Below are 21683 nucleotides of genomic sequence, written 5' to 3'. Positions count from 1 at the left end.
CCTCAGAAATCTCATCTCTCCAATGTGACATAGATATTACCATAGCCTGGATTCCAGCCCACTCGGGAATTTAGGGAAATGAAACAGCAGATTTAGCAGCGCTAGCAGTCACTAAGGATTTTACCTGTACCAGAAACAGCTGTCCCTGTATCTGATGTGATGGAAGCCATATGTTCACGGTTAATTCCCAGCCAAAGTCACACCACCAACATTCAAGATCTACCCAGGAAGCAGGCTGTTGCCTTATTCTGTGTACTTACAGGCCATACCCTCCTCACCCACTCTCATCTGTTTAAAAAAGAATCCCCTCCGGTATGCTCTACATGCAAAGTCCAATTCACTATCTCCCACATCTTACTCACATGTCAAGATCATATTATCAATTTAAGAAACTCACTTATCCTTCCTAAAACTCTACCTGAAATAGCTCATAACCCATCAGTATTACTTTCCTTTCTCCAAAAATCCAAACTCCTTTCATTGAAAAATACGAGTTTTTCACATTTTTTCTTTTTTCCCCAAAATTCCCATTCAACAATCACCATGCTGATATCAATGTAAATGTTGATCCATCCACATCCATCACTGTTGGATACCGTGTGTGATGTCGATGTGAATTTTGACACTATTTTGACCCAATTTCGATGTGATTGTTGACCACTGTTGGTCAACATTCATGTCGACAATTGGTCAGACAGGGTCAAAATTTGCATTGACATGTGGGATCCAAATGTGGTGGATGTGGATGGATCTACATTTGCATTGACATATCCGCCAATAAGCTGATATGAAGAAGTTAACTCCTTATATTGAAGAGGTGCAATATTTTATCTAAGAGTACTGAACTAATACATTTTCTTGTCGACAACACATCAATGTTAATGTCAATGTGTGTTGACATCAACAAATAAGGTAAGTGCAGCTATTAATTATGCCTCGCTAAGGTTTGGGTCATTTAGTGGGGTTAAAATGCATCTTTGGCAAACATGTGAATGAACCACCTCAAAGTACATCTTATTGGCTACCTTTCACAAAAAAAATTTTTTCTCACCCCTCCACCAATACCACCCATCTCCTTCTGAAAGTTATTCACAAAAGTGGCGTAATTATCAACACGTGCAGGTAATTACGCCACCACCCCAAAAAACTATTTAAAATCTATGAAAACATTGGTAAAAATCATTTGGCATCTTGGGCATCTTATTGGCTACCTACCTTTCCCTAATGAAAAATTTTCTTTTACCCCTCCCCCTATCCCACCCCTCCGTTTCTGAAAATTATTCACCAAAGTGGTGTGCTCATCAACACATACCGGTAATTCCGCCACCCTATCACCACCCACAAAAAAATTATTCAAAATTATTGATAAAAACATTGCTAAAAAATTATTTCTTAGCATTTTGGTCAAGTATGTGAAAGTCCTGAAAGAGTTTTGTTAAAGTGGCATAATTTTTAACATTGGTACTTTTGTACATTTTTCAACATTTTGATACTTACTTCGAGAAATAACAAAAAACTGTCTATTGCATTGAAATCGGCATTAAATTTACTACAGGAAACATATCTTCAAAAATTTTTTTGTCCATAGGTATTACAAATTACAGCATGTTTCCAAACTATGATCCATTTAACATGGCGTTTTTTTTGGCATCAAATTTATGAAAAAGCGAGCCACAGATCAGAAAATTATCCAGTCCGGTGATATTTTTGGTTTTCCTACCTTGGCTTTAACAGTACAATCACCTAAAAATTGTCACATGGCGCCATCTACCCGTTTACAATGAGAACTGCAGTAGTGGCGAAATTGCCAACATGGCGTAATTAGCTGCACTTACCTTACATCCACAATATCAATGTCAATTTCAAAATTTGAGAAATCTCTGAAAATTTGGTCAAGGCTGGTGTTGATGTATTTTTGGAACATTAACTTTCACATCGACATAACATCGACAACTCCAAACTATGAAAAAATGAATAATTTTGTAAATGCCATCAAAAATTTGTTCTTCTCTTCAAACAAGATGATATTTTAAAATGTTTACTGAACTTTTAAACTCTTAAACAAAATTTTCATTCTGAAAAATTGGTGGACATAGTTGTGGATGTAAATTTTGAGAATCGAGTTTTACATCAACATGTCGACATCACAATATGTTGAGGTATCAGAAATAATGATAAAATTTCAAAAATGTTTACTAACCTGGCTTATTTACAGACATAAAATTCCTACTGAATAACTAATTGATCACTTTTCCATCATTATATTGGAAAAAAACATGGTTGATGCATGTCGACGTTGACGAATTGTTGTGTGGGTTATGCGAAATTTGCGAAAAATGTGTAGCTCAAAAAATATTGAACATCAAATTTTACCCTAGAAAATGTGTTTAAAAGGGTGTTAGAACGCCCATCTACTGAAGTTAGCAAGGATTGTGATCATGAGTACTGTGAATAAAAAAATACCAAAAAAATTCAAATTGAAGTCAGAGCAATTCAGTTACAATTCTCACATTTTTAAAAATTTAATCACGTTTCCACAGTGCTTGGTGAAAAAAATTCTTCAAAATGAAAATATTGCAAGTAAAACTTCACAAAAAGTTACCAAGAATGGGCAAATTACCCAAAAGGTGTTGAGAAGTCTAAAAATCAGTAATTGCAGAAAATACAAATTTCGATATTCAAAAATTTTAACAAAATCTTTTTCAAATCCAAAAAGTACCTACCATGCACACGTGTTCAACAAATCTCACTAACCAAAATTGTACAAAAAAGTCATCTAAAATTTTTTGGCCACAGGATTTTTTGATAATTTTGGTAAAAAACGGGAGTTTTTTTTGGCAATTTTTACAATTAGGAGTTTGTTTTTTTTTATAATTTTGACAAAAAAGGAACTTCTTTACAATTTTGACAGAAACGAGATTTTTTGACAATTTAGGCAAAAACAGAATTTTGCAGACAATTCAGGCAAAAACACCACTAGTAGGAATTTTTTAAATTTTGGCTATACTAACAAAATTTTGGCCATTACTGCAAAAAATATTAGGACTTTTTTGATATACAAACATCAAAAAAAAGGTTATTTTTCGACAATTTCACAAAAAACAGGACTTTTTTGGTTATTCTGACAAAAGTTGGAGTTTTTTAATAATTTTTTTAAGAAGGAAACTCCGGTACAATTTTGGCAAAAATGAGACTTTTGACAATTATTCTGGCGATAAGATTTTTTGAACATTTCGGCAAAAAACTGGTGCTTTTTTTGGAAATTCTTACAAAAAGTTGAGATTTCTTAATAATTTTGGCAAAAATGTGAATTTTTGAAATTTTGTTAATTGAAAAATTGCTGGACGTTGCAGATGCAGAATATCTTAAAATAAGAATTAATCAATGTATGGACGTTGAATTGAAGGAATGGTTCACTTCTCTAAAAAAAATCATGTTTCATAAAAAAGTTGAAAAATTTCCCAAAAAGTCCAAAAATTAACTGCTCACTGCTCGATCGAAATATCTCAATTTCGTCCAATTCAAATAATGTTTGTTCGTAAGGTTTCCTTGTACGATATTTCAGGTGTAATTTTGCTCGAATCAATACGATAAAGTATCAACCCAACATTCAACATTCCGAAGAGTTAATAAGGTATTACATTTCATCTCAGTTTAATACGCAATCAAAAATAAAATAGATTCCAGATTCCATCGCCAATTCCAGAAAAGAAAATCCAATGTACTCGTACGTCTGAAACGTTGAAATAAAATTCCTCTCGAGACAAAAAAAAATTCATAGCTCAACGGATTGAATTATCGAAAATATACGTTACTCTGTGATACAGATGCAATCGCCGCTTTTGAAAAGCAACCCCTTAAAATATAATGAGCTCTTTCTTTCAACACAAAACGCAGCTCGCAGCGAAAAAATTGAAACTATTTTTTATCGAAAATGATTTCGGAAAGTAAATTATTTCTTTTAGTTTTTTTTTCTATATATAGAGATATAATATTTTTCGTTTATTTTTTTGATTTAAATGAAAATGTATTTCTCGAGCAGAATCCAAGCTGCGAGCGTATATTTACCGGTATTATTTATGGCATACCATGTTTTACAATTTATAACCGTTCGACGAAAACGATAGATTTAGGTTTAGGTATGTTGACTGAAAGTTATAGTAAGTACTCGGTTGCTCGCGAGCTACAATCTGGCTATGTATATAAACGTTTCAGAACTCTCGGTGTAGAATAACTCTAGCAAAGACATTAACAATTTACACGCAAGTACTTATATGGTGTAGGTACTCTCGTATACAGTGCATAGAAACCAAAGCCAAAATTTACGCGGATGTGGCGCTTATGGGCAAAGTTTACGAATAAATTGTTAATTTGCGAGCAATTGAAACGCCTCTGTAATGGGGTGCAAATTACACCGCACGAAGCACACTCATACATTCTGTACCGAACGAAGCAGGAGCCGGGTAGGGGGCAGGGCGTTCGTTGACACGTTGAAATTGATTTACAAACACTTGTTGACGATCGATGACAAATCGTCTATCTTAATTGAATTTGCGGCCGTGTTACGTTGATAGCTTTAAAGCGAAGAATTCGTCGTTGTGTTGTGTTTTCAGAGACTACGCAGGCCAGAGGTGCGAGACTAGTATAATTTCCTTCCTCAATAATTCATCGGATTTTCTCCATGCCAAGTTAAAAGCTAAACAGCGAACGGAAAAGCTGAACGAGTTGGAGATTTACTGGAAAGTGCGAAGTAGGAAGGTCGTATAGTCACACCTTGGATATACTTGTACCTACTACTTATTGTTGTTTGAAATTTAGGTACGACAGAGAGATGATACATTGGAAATAGAGGTAGGAAACTGAAAACAATCAGCTTATTTGGTTCGATAAGGGAGTAATATTCTTGAACTATACTTAGCTGGAGAAGACGTGGTTTGTGACTTGGCAGGATTTCGTGAATTTATTGAATGAGCTCCCAAGTCTTCGAGGCGTTCGATCGATAAATTAACTTAAATATTTTTTTGAAAAAACTCCAATTTGATGCCTCAAAACACATCACAGTTGGGCAGCTAAAAATCGAGTTGTGTATTATACTCGACCTGTTTAACGAGTTTATCTACATTTGAGCCGATTTTGAGAGTGACACCTCAGAAGTGGTTTTTAACCAGATTTTTTCAAAATTAAAAAATCCAAAAAATCAAAAGTTTCCCATTTGTGTGGAAATTTTCGAAATTCACGCGAATCGCTGTATTTTGTACAAAACTAACTCCCCAAATCCAAATTTTACAATTTCCAGCTATTCTGGAGCCTCCAGCGCGATTTTTCAATTTCTCCAGAATTTTGAAATTTGCTCCAGAAGGCGTGAATATGCAGTTGGGCAGCTAAAAATCGAGTTGTGGATTATACTCGACCTGTTTAACGAGTTTATCTACATTTGAGCCGATTTTGAGAGTGACACCTCAAAAGTAGCTTTTTGGCCAGTTTTTTTCAGAATTTGAAAAATCCAAAAAATCAAAAGTTTCCCGTTTGTGAGGAAATTTTCGAAATTCACGCAAATCGCTGCGTTTTGTCCAAAACTAACCCCCCAAATTCGAATTTCACCATTTCCAGCCATTCTGGAGCCTCCAGCGCGATTTTTCAAATTCTCCAGAATTTTGAATTTGCTCCAGAAGGCGCGAATATGAAGTTGGACAGCTAAAAATCGAGTTGTATATTACACTCGACCTATTTAACGAGTTTATCCACATATGAGCCGATTTTGAGAGTGACACCTAAAATAAGGTTTTTTGACCAGCTTTTTTCAAAATTAAAAAATCCAAAAAATCAAAAGTTTCCCAGTTGTGTGGAAATTTTTGAAATTCACGCGAATCGCTGTATTTTGTCCAAAACTAACTCCCCAAACCCAAATTTCACAATTTCCAGCTATGCTGGAGCCTCCAGCGCGATTTTTCAAATTCTCCAGAATTTTGAATTTGCTTCAGAAGGCGTGAATATGCAGTTGGGCAGCTAAAAATCGAGTTGTGTATTATACTCGACCTGTTTAACGAGTTTATCTACATTTGAGCCGATTTTGGAAGTGACACCTCAAGAGTGGTTTTTGACCAGCATCTTTCAAAAATAAAAAATCAAAAAAATCAAAAGATAACCGTTTGTGAGGAAATTTTTGAAATTTGCGCGAATCGCTGTATTTTGTCCAAAACTAACCCCCCCCCCTCAAAATCCAAATTTCACCATTTCCAGCCATTCTGGAACCTCCAGCGCGATTTTTCAATTTCTCCAGAATTTTGAATTTGCTCCAGAAGGCGTGAATATGAAGTTGGACAGCTAAAAATCGAGTTGTGTAGTATACTCGACCTGTTCAACGAGTTTATCTACATTTGAGCCGATTCTGGAAGTGACACCTCAAGAGTGGTTCCAGCATCTTTCAAAAATAAAAAATCCAAAAAATCAAAAGATAACCGTTTGTGAGGAAATTTTTGAAATTTGCGCGAATCGCTGTAATTTCTTCAAGAATTAACCCTCGGAGCGCAAATTCTACCATTTCCAGCCGTTTAGGAGCTGGAGTGACACCTCAAAAAACCACTCTTGAGGTGTCACTCTGAAAATCGGCTCAAATGTGGAGAAATTCGTTAAACAGGTCGAGTGTAATACACAATTCGATTTCTAGCTGCCTAACTTCATATTCACGCCTTCTGGAGCAAATTCAAAATTCTGGAGAAATTGAAAAATCGCGCTGGAGGCTCCAGAATGGCTGGAAATGATGAAATTTGGATTTGGGTAGTTTTTGGACTTATTTTGACCATTTTTATTGATCAAGTACGTACTTTTTTTAAAAAAAGCATAAATCGCCAAAAACAATCAATTTTGAATTTTCAAAAATTCGCCAAAAATCGAAAAATGAACTTGGGCAGCTGAAAATTTGGTTTTGGGGGTTTTAGACTATGCTCTTTTCAATAATCGCGGTCTCGTTCAAATCGGAGTGTGACACTGACACCTCAAAAGGTTACCTTGTTAGATGTACTTACTTACATATTATTTATGGTCTTCCAACTTTTAAAAAAAACGGAGAAGGTTGTGGGAACTTTTTATGCACTGATGGACTGATATTATAGATTTTAATTTTTGCCCAATCTTGAAAGATTTCATATTTTGGTAAAAATCAAAATTTCTTCAAAAATGTTGTTATGCTGCAGTTGTTGAGAATCGTAAGATTAAAGCAAAAAAGAACCTTTCAAAATATTTTCCCACGTGCTGAATATAAAAAAAATTATCGAACTGGAAATTGCTCTATGCTTTTAGCATAACTTGAAATTAAAAGTTAGACGAGATATTTGCTTTGTTTTTCCAACCAAAAAAAAAATTCTATCGTAGTACCTACAGCTTTTACGTGTACCTTGCCTATTACCTATGTAAGTATCTACTTTTTCCATTTATTTATTTCCCCGTAACGTTACAATTTGGCAACATCTGCGTATTAATATTTCAAGCTATACTTATAGCAAACAAACAAAAAATTATAATAATAATAAAATTCCCATCGGACCCGCAAAATGATTGACTTTTACGAAAACTTATTCCGTCTGGTTGACTTCACAACGCGGTCTTTTTTATACAACTGCTGCAATCGCATAAGCACATAAAGAAAGTAGGCGGATTTGATATGTAAATTAAATCGAGTCGAATTTATTCACTCGATCGTGTTTTTATTCGGACGAATTTTCGTTTTTATTTAATTCTACAACCGAGTCGGGGTAATTCAGAGTAGATGAGCTGATAGCTGCGGATATACGAAATTGTATAATGTAAAAGCCAAATGGACCCGTTTCATAAAAAGTATCGCCCACGGTGTACATTTTATTCGTCTTGAGTTGTTTCCTCGGCGAGCTTTTAATCGTGCTACGATAACTTGTGTTGAAAATGAAAAAAAAAAAAAAAAATTACTTAACGAAAGATGGGGAAACAAACACAATCAAAACATAGATAAACTTGTTTTTTAAATTTCTCATTTTATTGTTTATTGTTTATCAAAATGGTTGATTTCTTCTTCCTCGAAAAAAAAAATAACGAAAGTAGTTATTTGGGCTGGAAAAAAACGCTCCAAAGCTTCATATGTACATTCTATACTAATACCTTAGACTAAAACACACACACACAGAATTAATATGTAGGTACTTTAAACAACTGAACAGGCTTTTATGCTTTTCACTGAGTCAAGACACTTCTGACAAACTTGGCAAATAAGTTATATATCATTCTGCTCGAGAGAGTGTATTAAATAATAACCCTCGAAATAAAATATAACACGTCTAAATCACATTTATCTCGAGTACGTATATAGCGAGAGCTGCACAACCCACGTATTATTTTCTGAATAAAACGGAAGACGGAACTGGGAACTCACATTTCGAGCTTCTATAACAATACCTACTATCTACCTGTAGGTATAGTATCTTTACAAGTGGCAGACGAGAAAAAAAAAGTTTGAAATGACTTAGTTTTCTTTTGTTTTATTCATATCAAAACAATTCGTGCTGTTTTATAAAAGTTTCATTCAATTAGTTCGGTAAAGCCAGAGTGAAGAAAAAAAAAGGCGCTGGTAAATATTTTAATATCCGGCTGGTGGAATTTTCAATTTCATTGTTTTAAAAACTTTTAATTACACAAGTAGTAATCGTTATAGGCTTTCGTGAGGTTTGAAAAAATTGCATGACCGTTCTTAATTATTCAAAAAACCTCGAACATCGATTTTTTCTACATTTTCAAAGAAATATATCAGGGATGTACATTTAGTTGGAATTTTCCAATGATGTCTCTTCATTCCAGTCAAAAACTGCCAGATAGTCCCAACTTTCGCTAAAATAACAACAAAAAAGTCCATTTTTCGTAAAATATTTTGTAAACAATTCCTAATTTTTGGCAAGTTTTGCCAAAATTAGTTGGTTCTGTTAAATAACATGAAATTACGTCCTGAAAAAAATGAAAAATTGTACAAGCTATTACTCTCACTTCTCTCAGGGCTTATTCATATTTTTGAAAATCTTTCAATTTCCTGAAAACTAAAAATGTTGAAGCCAAAAAAATCAACTTTTAGCATTTGTAATGATGTCGTTTTGAGTTTCGAATTAAGTATCAATTTTTCAAAATCATTTGCCCTTGCTATTCTGCTGCGCAATTTTTCAAACATTTTTAAGAATAGAAAAATTAACTCGAAAAATTTTGGGAGACATAACCAAATCAATATAGTCGGGTAGCCTTCTTAAGGATCTATTGCACCCCCTCCCCGGTCTATCCTCTGGGACAACTTTTTTCTTAAAGAGAGTCCTAAGGAACATTTCTAGCCTTTGTACTCGAAAAAAAGTGGCCCTACTTACAAAATGACGGCCATTTTCATTGACAGGTCAGCCAAAATCGCAGATTTTGCGTTCCAACATAGGACTTGGACAAAATTTTTCAAACCGTACAAAGGTAGATCGAAAGATCAGGCAAAAATTTATCACCTGCCAAAATTTCAAGTGCTAAAGTGCGTTTTTCGATTTTTGGTGAATTTTTGAAAATCAAATTTAGGCCAAAAATAAGGGAAAAAATCAAATTGACTAAGAAAGCTGAAATTTGGAATATAACTACCCTATTTTCGACATGCTGAATCGATTGGAAACTGTTTCACACCGTTTTGAGCAGTTCTGGAGCCTCCAGCAGATTTTTGAAACTCGAAATTAACACAAAATTTCATCAAATGGAGTTGGAAAGCCGAAATTCATTCTGCAAACTAATTTCAATACGCTACGAAGTCCACTGAAGGTGGATTTCAAGTCGCTTTGGATCCTCCAGTGACTTTTTCAAAATATTTGGAGCCTCCACTAAATTTTTGAAACTTTAAATTTCCTAAAAATTCATCAAATGGAGTTGGATAACCGAAATTTACTCTGCAAACTAATTTCAATACGCTACGAAGTCAACTGCAGGGAGATTTCATGTCGTTTTGGAGCCTCCAGCGATTTTTTGAAAATTACTGGAGCCTCCAGCAGATTTTTGAAACTTTAAATTTCCCCAAAATTTCATCAAACGGAAATGGAAAGTCAAAATTCATTCTGCAAACTAATTTCAATACGCTACGAAGTCGACTGCTGGTGGATTTCAAGTCATTTTGGAGCTTCCAGCGACTTTTTAAAAGGTCGTATGGCGTTTTTTGGAAAATTTAAATTTCCAAAAAGTAGCTGGAAGCTTCAAAACTATTTGAAACCACCATGTAGTCGACTTCAATCGCATTGAAATTAGTTTGCATAGTAAATTTCAGCTTGCCAACTCCATTGGGTAGGTAAATGTTGCGGGAATTTCAAGTTTCAAAAATCTACTAGAGCCTCCAGTAATTTTCAAAAAGTCGCTGGAGGCTCCAAAATTACTTGAACCCACCTGAAGTTGTCTTCAGAAGGTTGAGAGGGTGTTAAAATTGGAGTGTAGAGTAATTTTTAGCTATCCATCTCCATTTGATGAAATTTTGTAAAAATTTAAAGTTTAAAAAATCTGCTGGAGGCTCCAGTAACTTTCAAAAAATCACCGGAGGCTCCAAAATGTCTTGAAATTTACCTGCAGTACTTCGTAACGCATTTAAATTAGTTTACAGAATAAATTTCAGCTTTCCAACTCCATTTTGATGAAATTTTGTGGAAATTTCGAGTTTCAAAAATCTGCTGGAAGCTCCAGAACTGCTCAAACGGTTTGAAAAAGTTTCCAATCGATTTGGCATGTCTAAAATAGGGTATACCCAAAATTTCAGCTTTCTTGGTCAATTTGGTAAGATTTTGATTTTTTTTCTCTCATTTTTGGCCTAAATTTGATTTTCAAAAATTCACCAAAAATCGAAAAACGCACTTTAGCACTTGAAATTTTGACAGGTGATGAATTTTTACTTAATCTTTCAATCTACCTTTGTACGGTTTGAAAAATTTTGTGCAAGTCCTATGTTGGAACGCAAAATCTGCGATTTCGGCTGACCTATCAATCAAAATGGCCGCCATTTTGTAAATAGGGCCACTTTTTTTATGAGTACAATGACTAGAAATGTTCCTTAGGACTCCCTCTTTAAGAAAAAAGTTGTCCCGGAGGATCAACGGAGGGAGGGGGTGCAGTAGATCCTTGAGAGGGCTCCCTGACTAATAAGAAAAATTTGAATTTTTTTTCATACTTGAAATAATAATTTTTTTATCAAAATTTAAAATAATTCAACTTCTTGTTTCCAATTCTATTTTCAGAATTTGTTTGAACTGCACCTGAGGGAAGGGGGGGGAGGATCTGAGGTAAAAAAATTGGGAAAATTTCAGTTTTACCCCCCCCCTACTCCACGACACGTCACGTCTCCACACCTCTGCTTCCTTTCGACTTGAATATTTAATTTTTAGTCTTTTTTTAGTGCAACTTTTCGTATAAAAATTTTCGAAATCCATCATATCGGAGCTCTTAAAATATTCGAAGGTCTATGTATATTGTCAAAAATTTTTTTTCTCGTACTTCGTATAGGTATTGCATTTTAGAAAATTCTTATTCAGAAATTTAAATTGGAAAAAGTTTTCTTTCGTATTGTTTTCCCTTTTTACTTCGCCAAAAATATGTTTTTATATTGCATTGGTACCTGCTTGTTATGAGTCTATCTCTCAAGTATTTTATAAACAAACTAAGAATAACGTATAGTAGGTACACGTTTCGATTCAATTACCATAAAAATAACACTCGAAGCTAGAAGGATCTTTATACGAATACGATGAATAAACTTATAAATAGGTATCTACACGAGTACTTATTGGTATTTTTATATCGAATGAACCTTGAGACAGTTTCTTTTTGAATGAATGAACCGTGCGAGGTATGCATAATTTAATTTCTCGATACCTAATTAATACAAAAAAAAAAGATCGAATAAAATGAACGTCTAATCGCACCTATAAATTACTTGCTCAAGTCTTTTACTTCATCCTGTCACATTTAACATCTTAATATTAAACTCGAAAATATCTTCTCAACAATCTACGGTAATCATACCATACATTAGATAGGTACTTATGTTTATTCAAAATGGGCATATCTAATACTTAAACTCATTCAAAATGTATACAACGTAGTGTAAAAGTTACGAGAGAAAGCTTAATACACACGGAAGGGGCGAGCTTTTAAAATTATACAACGTGCGAAAATGAAAAGCAAACAACCAGTAATTAAGGAGGCGAACGTTTTGTTAAACATAATAATATAGCATTTTCAACAAAAAACTCGAATACGCAGACTTTTTCGAATTTAATAAGTAAGTAATTCTAATCTCAGTTACGTTAAAAAGTCACGCCATCTTTCAAATGATGTTTTTTCAAAGATTAAATCTTACTACCTACTTGTACCTACTCGTAAGTTACGACTCAAGTTCAAATTCAAACTTCACTATTCGTACGAGCATCAATAATTCATTAGACAAATTCTACAATATATTGGAATATTTTCCAAAATAACTACCTACTTGAGAATAGTATAGGCAAGTACTTCTATATACAAGACGTACCTACGTAAGCCTTTCTCAAGACATCATTACCTACGTAGAAGTATAGAAACCCATCCATAAATACACATAAATCGTCATCGCGAGAAACTAACTTTGGCTTTTCTTGACACGAGTATAGCGAAGTGAAATTACTACGTACATATATATACAACGTAACCAATCAAATTTCCTAATAGCTGTCGTAGTATGTTTCTAGTTTGGCAAATACATACGTAAAATTTTACACTCTGTATTGTATTGTATTGGGATGAACGACCTACGTTAAAAGAAAAAAATGTGCTAATTAGATCCTCGTAAGAACATTATACGTAGGTACTATATGGGTTTTTAATAAAACATTAGCTACTACATCGTCGTCGGTAGTCGGTAGTCGGTAGTCGTCTTCGGTGCTACGATCAATTTACACGCTACTATAGTTAGATACAGACAGGTGAAAATAAATACTGTTAAGGTAGGTATATAAACGAGCCAATTAACGACGTTATAACGTCAAACCGAGTGAAAAAAATTACGACAAATGATAATACAAAAATACGAGTACCTAAAACGCGAAACTTACAATTCTCGTTTCTTTTGTCATTTGTCAGAGTCGAAATGTAGATACGAAATTCTAAAAAAAAAAAAATCAAATTTTCACAAAAGATAGCTTAGCTACGTATCTATATGTGTGTAGGTGGGTATGGTACGAATTACACAGTGTTAAATTAAACAAACTCCAGATAACTTCTCGTTTTCGTTTCGTATACGAATATGTTGTAAAAGTTGTTTGTAACGAGAGAAAAAAAATCCGGAAAAAATGTGTCGTCTTTTTCATCAACTTGATAATTTGATTTTTTTATACAATGTAGGTACGTATGTACCTGTCTACGTGAAAATATACGACCATGTTTTCACATTTCCGTATAAAGATTTACATCTTTTATAGCACGAGTACCTACGGACGATTGCTCGTGTTTGAAATTTTTTATTGGTAGATTTGCCATTATTACGCTTGATAAAATCTTCTTTCAAAAAAAAAAAGATTTTTTTACGTAGTATAAGTATGTAAATATCTTGTTGAATGTTGAATTAGTGAGAATTCCTGCTTTATCAACGTCGTTGTTGGTGATGATTTCGTTTAAATAAACGTGTATTTATTTATTTTTTAACAGGTCTAAGAATCGAAATAGGTGGAGGTGCTGAGGGGGCAGAATGTGGGCTAATTTTGTGAGGATTTTTTCTAGAAAGGATTTATAATGGAGAAACGTTTTTTTTTTACTTCTCGAAACTTGAATTTTCGAAAGCTTTTTCTCTCACTTTGTTCTGATCTGTTGGCCTTTATTTTTCGAACTTGGGATATTTCAAAAAAAACCATCGCACAGTGGGCTGTGAGAACCCTCAAAACGGGCGTAATTCAAAAACTTACAATGAACTCTAAAAAAATGGTACAATGATATCCTCCCTTATGTTTTTGGGGTCGCAGAATACGAATTTGACAATATTTTTTTTGTAGTGGTGGGGGGGTGAGGGGGTGAAGGGGGTGAAAAATTCAAAATTTGACTATAATGATGTGTGATAAGTCGAAATGTATGTTTTTGAGGGTGTAGATCACGAATCTGACAATATTTTTCTCATAGGGGGTGATGGTGGGGGCTGAAGGGGGTGAAAACGGTGAAAAATTCAAAATTTGACTATAATGATGTGTGATATGTCGAAATGTACCGAATATGAATAATTCAACTAGAAGTGAGTACTTTTCATCAATTTACTCGATTTTAGTTGTTATAAAGTAATTATAGAGGTATAATTTACGTTGAAACTCCGTTTTTTGCCTACTCTGCTGCATAAATAGGAATAGAAAAAATTTTTGCAGTGGCTGGTAATACTTAAGATAGTGTATTCCAAGATGTTAATTGCCATTTTTGCCCTAAAGTGCTCCCGCGACCTCCACAGTCGATTGTAGTGAAAAATCTTGGTGAATTTCGTTAAAATGTGACAAATTTTTTCTTCCAGGGACTTTGACGGCTCCCCAATAGAAAATTCTTCATCCCGCATCCTTCACCTCTTCTACACCCTCGAAAATGTACATTTTGACATATCACACGTAATTATGGTCAAATTTTGAATTTTTCACCGTTTTTACCCCCTTCATCCCCCACCGTTCACCCCTACGAAAAAAATATTGTCAAATTCGTGATCTACACCCTCAAAAACATACAATTCGATATATCACACATCATTATGGTCAAAATTTGATTTTTTCACCCCCTTCATCCCCTACCATTCACCCATACGAAAAAAATATTGTCAAATTCGTGATCTACAACCTCGAAAACATACATTTCGACATATCACACATCATTATAGTCAAATTTTTAATTTTTAAACATTTTCACCCTTCAGCCTCCACCATTGACCCCTACGAAAAAAATATTGTCAGATTCGTGATCTACACCCTCAAAAACATACATTTCGACATATCACACATCATTATAGTCAAATTTTGACTTTTTCGCTCCCCTCACCCCCTTACCCCCCACCCCTACAAAAAAAATATTGTCAAATTCGTATTCTGCGACTCCAAAAACATAAAGGAGGATATCATTGTACCATTTTTTTAGGGTTCATTGTAAGTTTTTGAATTACGCCCGTTTTGAGGGTGCTCACAGCCCACTGTGCATCGTTCAAATTCTAAAATTTTAAAACCGAAAAAATCAAATTCTTTGAATAAAAAACATTGCGTTTTCACCTATAAAAATACGAATTTTCGAAACCTTTGGTCCATCAGTTCATTTGGGCCTGTTTGCTTTTCTTTTTCAAAGTTGGAATTAAAAAAAAAAAAAACATCACTCAAATTCAAAACCAAAAAATCAAACTCCTCACATTGAAAAAACAAAGATCTTAAACCTATCAAAATTCGAAATTCCGAAAGCTTTTGCCCTCAGTTCGTTCGGACCTGCTTTATTTTTTTTTCGAACTTGGAATTGAAGGACTTAATTCCAAACTGACCTAAGTCGATTTTTGGGTGTTTTGAGTGAGCAGCGCCATCTGGTGGTACAAGTCAATTACTATCGATAGAAGTTGGTTCCAACACCCAACATCAATTTTTTCACTCTGTAGCGCTCTTTTTCATGTGTGATTTTCTATGACAACGCAGACCAAGTATTCTCTCGACGACGAAAGCAGATATTTACGTTTTTCTCGAAATCAAGAAAATGGACTGTCAGTTTGGAATTAAGCCCTTCAATTTCTAAAAAATCATCGTTCAAATTCTAAAATTTTAAAGCCGAAAAAATCAAACTTTTTACATTAAAAATATTATATTTTCACCTACCAAAATACGAATTTTTGTAAGCTTTTGCCTTCGCTATACTTGAGCTAATTTATTTCTCTTTCACCGGCTAAAAAATTCTATGTTTGAGGTTTCTGAAATTGAACTGGGAAAACGAAAATTTTTTATAAGTCATGATAGGCTATAAGAAACACCTCCCCCTCCCGTCATCACCACCAAACAAAACTTTTAATTTCCACCCTGAATTGGTACCTTTAGTTCAAATATTTGTACAGGAGGATGTTTGAACTTTGGAGCTGCATTTGTATTGGTTGTTGTGCTCGAAGTGTTGAGATGTAATCAGTCAGGTAATTAGGGCAGCCCATACTACCCAAATGTGAATTGGTTTGCTGAGCTTGGAAGTTGAAGGTGGTGAAGTTTTGCGGTAGTTATTGTTGATTATTGAAGTTTGCGTGTCTCTTTGAATGATGCTGATGGATTGAAAATGTATAATTATTATCTATGTATTACAAGGGGAGATCGCGAGAGAAAAGATGTCAGAGAATTTTTTACCAAATTAGTAGGGACCTTCATTTTTAGTTAAAAGTCACTCTGAAAAAATGTTTAGCTTCAGAGGTCCCTCTGGAGGGGAGATATGTGTCCTCAAAGAGGGGGGCCATATTTGAAAAAAATCAATGGTGTTCTATCTCTTGCTTCTACCCAACCTGTTATGAGAAATTTTCATGCTCCAAAAGACAGTAAGTATTTGAGGTTCTGCGTCGACCTAGGTTATTGTTGTCAAAATCCGAGGTCTTTTTAAAGGGCTGCTGAGTGGTTGAAAAATCTGCAAATCGCTTATTTTTGGTTGAATTCGTGTTTTGAAAAAACCAAAACATGGAAAGATAGATACTTTATAATCTCTGAAGCTAGGTAAATATTTTGAAACACAATAGTGCCAATTTTTTGGTCAATTAACTATGTCAATTTTAAAAGGACCGAAAAAATTTGATGAGTTTTTGGCTATTTTCCTCGATTTTTTGAAATTGTAAATAATAATCAAAAATTGGCACCACTGTAGGTATTCCAAAATATTTCTCCAGTTTCAGAAATCACCTATACCTACCTATCTTTATACGTTTTTAGCTTGATTAATGCGAAATATTTTAGAGGTAAATATTTTTAGAACACAAATTCGCTCAAAAGTAAGCGATTTGCAAATTACCCCCCCCCCCACTCTGAACAGGTTAAGCATCGGCTAGCGCGAAAAAACCACGATATGTTCGAAAATGTTTCCTCTTGAGTCTTGAGGGCTCAATATCTTTCCTCCAATAGCACCTCTTGGAGCTAAAAATTGCTGGGTGATTTTCAACTCATCCGTTATCTAAATCTGCCTTTTTCGGCAGAGCATTTAAAATTTACAGATGAATCAACATGGCCCCTTCAATTTTGAAATCGGACTAGAATTTCAGAATGTTCCGTAAAGGGGGGCTTGTGTCGTATATTTTTGAGAATTTTTTTGCGATTTTTTTAAAAATCTTGTTACTTAGTTTTTTTTGGAAAAAGATTTCCTGAAAATTTTGGTATCCTAAATCCTAATTTAAAATCAAGTCGTACCTAGAGGTTATTCAGAATGGAAACGTGATCAAAATTCGAAATTGGTGATTAAGGAATAATTTTAGTCGTTTATTGAAAGTAATTTTAAATGAGTTATTTTGATTATAAGTATTTATTTTGAATATAAGGTATGATAATTGATAACATTGCTTATAATGTAGGCCTACTTATTGTCATTTTACGAATTAATTATTATGGTAAGGTTTTAAGTAGTATAAAGGCACCTATGTCGAAAAATATCTCATAACTTAACATAATATTAAACAGCTGGAAACATTCTCCAGGAGTAAGTATAAATAATTGAATTTCTCTTAGTATAGATACATCTTATTACAAGGGAACCTTTCGAGATGTTCGTTTCCGATTTGAGCGAGACTGCGATTTTGGGAAAGAGCGCGAGCGTGGTCTTCAACCTCCATAACCATAACCATCATCTGCCCAAATTGATTTTTCGATTTTTGGAGAATTTTTGAAATACTTTATTCAAAAACTTGATCATTTTTGACGAATTATGCTTTTTTAAAAAAAAATACAAAACATAATTATTCAGTAAAAATAATGTAAATTAGTCCTGAAACTAATATCAGCTATCTCGAACCGAATTTCACCACTTCTAATTATTGTTGAGCCTCCAGCGTGATTTTTGATTTCTTCTTTGAAGGCGTGGAAATTGATTAAGGAAGCTAAAAGCCGAGTTGTGACTTCATACTTGAGGTAGTTGCCTTGAAATTGGCTCAAAAATGTGCATAAATCTCTTGGGCATGTCGAGGATAAGCCACAACTCGATTTTAAGCTGCCCAAATTGATTTTTGCGCCATTTGGAGAAGTTTTAAAGATCTTGAAAATTCTAAAAATCACGCTGGAAGCTCCAGAAATGGCTCAAAATTACGAAATTCGGATTTGGGAATTCGATTTTTGAAAAAATACAATCATTAAGACGATTTTCAAAAAAATTTCTGCAAGTAGAAAAGTTTGGATTTTTTTGAATTGTTTTCTCGTAAATGTTCTGGTCAAAAAACGCACTTGAGGAGTCCGCCTGGGTATATATATAGACTGAAATGTGAATAAATCTTTTAAACAGGTCACAGATTTGCCACAGCTTGGATGTTCGCTGCCTAAACTAATTTCCACACGTTCTGGAGACATTTTAAAATTCTGGAAGGATCGGAAATCGAGCTGGAGGCACCAGTATGGCCAAAAATGGTGAAATTCGGTTCGATCGGCAGTTGACATCAGTTTTTCGATCAATTTCCATTATTTTATTGAATAAAAAATTATCTATTTATCTAGGGCTGTATATTTTTTTTTAAAAAAGCATAATTCGCCAAAAATACCTAATCAATTTTGAATTTTCAAAAATTCGCCAAAAATTGTAAAAACAATCCAGGCTGCTGAAATGTTAATTGTGGGGGTTTCAGACTATACTCTTTCAAAAAATCACTATCTCGTTCAAACCCGAAGCGAATATCTCGAGAGGTTCTCATGCAAGTGCTTGGATTCGGAGAAATTCTGACTATAATGCTTTTTACAAATGCATTTTGTAAACAGATGAACTACCAATGCAGGTACCTTGAAGAGTCCAACTCCAGTTTCAAAGTTTGAAATCCTTCTTAACTAAACAACGGTGGCTGTACCTTGCGATCTAGATGGATGTTGCAATTCTTGATAGTAGCTGAATAGGACCAGACTTAAATATGCCTGCACACCTGTGTAATCAATTGATTTTTATTATTATTATTTTTTGGACAAATACTCATAACTATCAATCTAAGTAAATTAATTCACTTAACGCATTCAAAATTAACTTTTTTTTTAGTATTTTCCATGCATTCTTTCAACTCTACAGACTTGCCCTCCATAGGGCTATTAAAGTTTTAAAATAAACGCGAATCACTGTTCTTGCTTCCAAAACTCCAATCCCTTTTTTGATACCGGATAATGAACGCATTAGAAGGGTTGCAGAAGTGCCGAACATTTTATTTGTTTAGAATTTATTCGAAATCCTGTTCGAGATTATTTTAAATTTTTTGGATAATTGTTTTTTTATACGTATAAAAATGTAGACTATAAAAATAGATAATAGGCGTAATACGTACCGCAATAAGCAAAAAGGAAGAATATCAGTATTAAGTATAACGCAGGAATATCATCATATTCTGAGGCTACGGCAATCCAGATGATAAATGTGAAGAGTGTAACAATGGCAATTCCAATCCATAAAATAATTACGTAAACTAAAAGCAGCACGGGTTTTTTCTGTTGAATAAAAAAAAGAAAAAGAGCAAAAAACGAACATTAGGTACTTGTGAACGTATAGCTCATATTGTAGAGAATAAAATGCTGTAGAGAATATTATAGACAAATACATACTTTATAAACTGCTATTAGTCCTATAGTTGGTAGAAACAGATGTAGAATTACGCCGAAAAAACCGGGAGATTCCTTTATGTTATGATGGACATCTGAAACATTCGATATTATACGTAGGTATAGTTTAGATAAGTATAGGATATAGGAACCTATTTACGTAATTAATTTGTAAACATTTTTAGAAAAAATCATTTCATACTTACCTTCAGAACCAGCATCAGCAAAACCGTAAAGGAGGTAGATGATTGCACCTATCTGAAAATCGAGAATAAACGTGACATAAAATAATATGTTTTGATTTGCCTTTGCCTGGTCCTAAAATTAAACCACGATTGGGATGGCTCCCTTGAAGGTGGTTTATTATGGAAAATTACTTTGGAGAATGGCTAAAACTGCAGGATATTTAAAATACCTACTGTTATGTTTTTCTCGTATGTACTTCTCATGAAATGAGCTTTTTGATATTTCAAGAATTCGATAATGGGTAGGTACTTACAAGATTTAAAGTAACGATAATTTGACTGCCTCCTCCTAATGGACATCCGCAACAACATCTTTCGAGTATGGGCATCTTTACTTGAGTTAAACGTACACTTTTCCAGCAATAAACAGAGGGTTTTCACTGTTGGAAATGAAATGATTTCAATTACTCGAGTATCAGAAGATTTCATATTATGGCCTCTGTCAAGGAAAGAAAAATAATTACACTCGTACTTACCTATATTTTCTATTTAGGAATATCGTAACAGCAACTGCACTGGTCGTTGACGTATGTAACGTAATTTCTTGTATAGCATCACAGGGTAGTAAAATTAATTGCTAAAATGATTGCGAAATTATTATTTTATTTAAAAAATCACTTAACACTGTAATCAGTGGACGCGTAAACCAGAAGACTAAATTTTCCATAAAACTTGGCGTTCACTTTCCTTCTTACGGAATCACTCGATAATGTCTGAAAAAACGAGATTGACGCCAGTCGCCAGTGAGGCGCCAGGCGCCAGTTTCGCCATTTTGGCCTCCGGATGAGTGTCGCGGAATTTCGAACCGCAAAAAGCCGATAGAGAAATGGGGTGTAAAAATAGGTCTACTTGTTGAATACTGCGATATCTTCCTAAAGGAAAATCGCCTAGTCGAGAGTCAAGGTTTTAAAATGTGGGTATAGTTACTGGGCAGGCAATGGACTACTACATACGTATAGCGTCTTCTTGAATGAAGCTGCAGGACACCGTTTTGGGAAGAACTGAAGATTCGATGCGCAGTTGCAGAAAAATTGTTCGAGCAGTTTTGGAGGAAAAGTATAGATGGCTGGTGGCAATTTTTTTATGAATTATTTCACAGAAAATTATAATTTTATGATGTGAAAATTTTCCGAGTTAAACGATCGAAATGGAAGCTTCCACTGGTCTTCTGGTTGAATACATTTACATACTTCATCGTTCTTCTCGTTTGCAAAATCTCAAATAATGAAGTCTTTTGTCCTGTGAAATAGGATTGTGTGATGGGATTCGTTGTATGTACTTTGATCAAGATGTTCTGTATATTCTGTGCGTAGAACAAAGTCAGGGATAAGGAAGAGGACATAAGGTCAAATTCTGCTGAAAATGAGATCAAAGCGAGCTCATATTATTTTATTTATTTCTCGGCGTGCTATGAAAAATTAAACTTTTGAAAAACTATGTTTGATGTTTTTCCAGTTTTTTCATCCAGAAATTCAAAATTTCAGAAAAACTTACAAGGGAACGTTTTGAACTTGAACTGGAACGAAAATTCGTCAAAATTTAGAAAAAAATGTTACTGCAACAATTTTTGAGCTTTTTCATAAAGTAGGTATATATAATTCTTATAAAATTTTCAACGAATTTTTTTTTCAAACGCTTCTTTCCCGCTCTCCACTTTCTTCTGCGA

At 34.2% G+C, this 21683-nt stretch overlaps 2 protein-coding genes across 3 annotated transcripts in view; one reads left to right on the top strand and one right to left on the bottom strand.

Moving 5' to 3' along the window:
• LOC135837740 (uncharacterized) overlaps positions 1-21683 on the top strand; it is a 310851-nt gene that overhangs the window by 78645 nt on the left and 210523 nt on the right. The window lies entirely within an intron of this gene.
• Positions 17505-21471, bottom strand: LOC135837736 (uncharacterized). Its single transcript, XM_065353109.1, has 6 exons — positions 20494-21471; positions 20272-20397; positions 19979-20030; positions 19776-19867; positions 19502-19661; positions 17505-19111 (listed from the first exon to the last, which is right to left on the bottom strand). Exons 2-6 carry the CDS (start codon positions 20344-20346, stop codon positions 19020-19022), a joined length of 471 nt encoding a protein of 156 aa, XP_065209181.1. The 5' UTR covers positions 20347-20397; positions 20494-21471; the 3' UTR covers positions 17505-19019.

This window comes from Planococcus citri, chromosome 2, assembly GCF_950023065.1.
Source record: "Planococcus citri chromosome 2, ihPlaCitr1.1, whole genome shotgun sequence".
Lineage (NCBI taxonomy): Eukaryota > Metazoa > Arthropoda > Insecta > Hemiptera > Pseudococcidae > Planococcus > Planococcus citri.
Note: the sequence above shows the minus strand (reverse complement) of the source record. Positions and strands in the feature narration are given on the sequence as shown.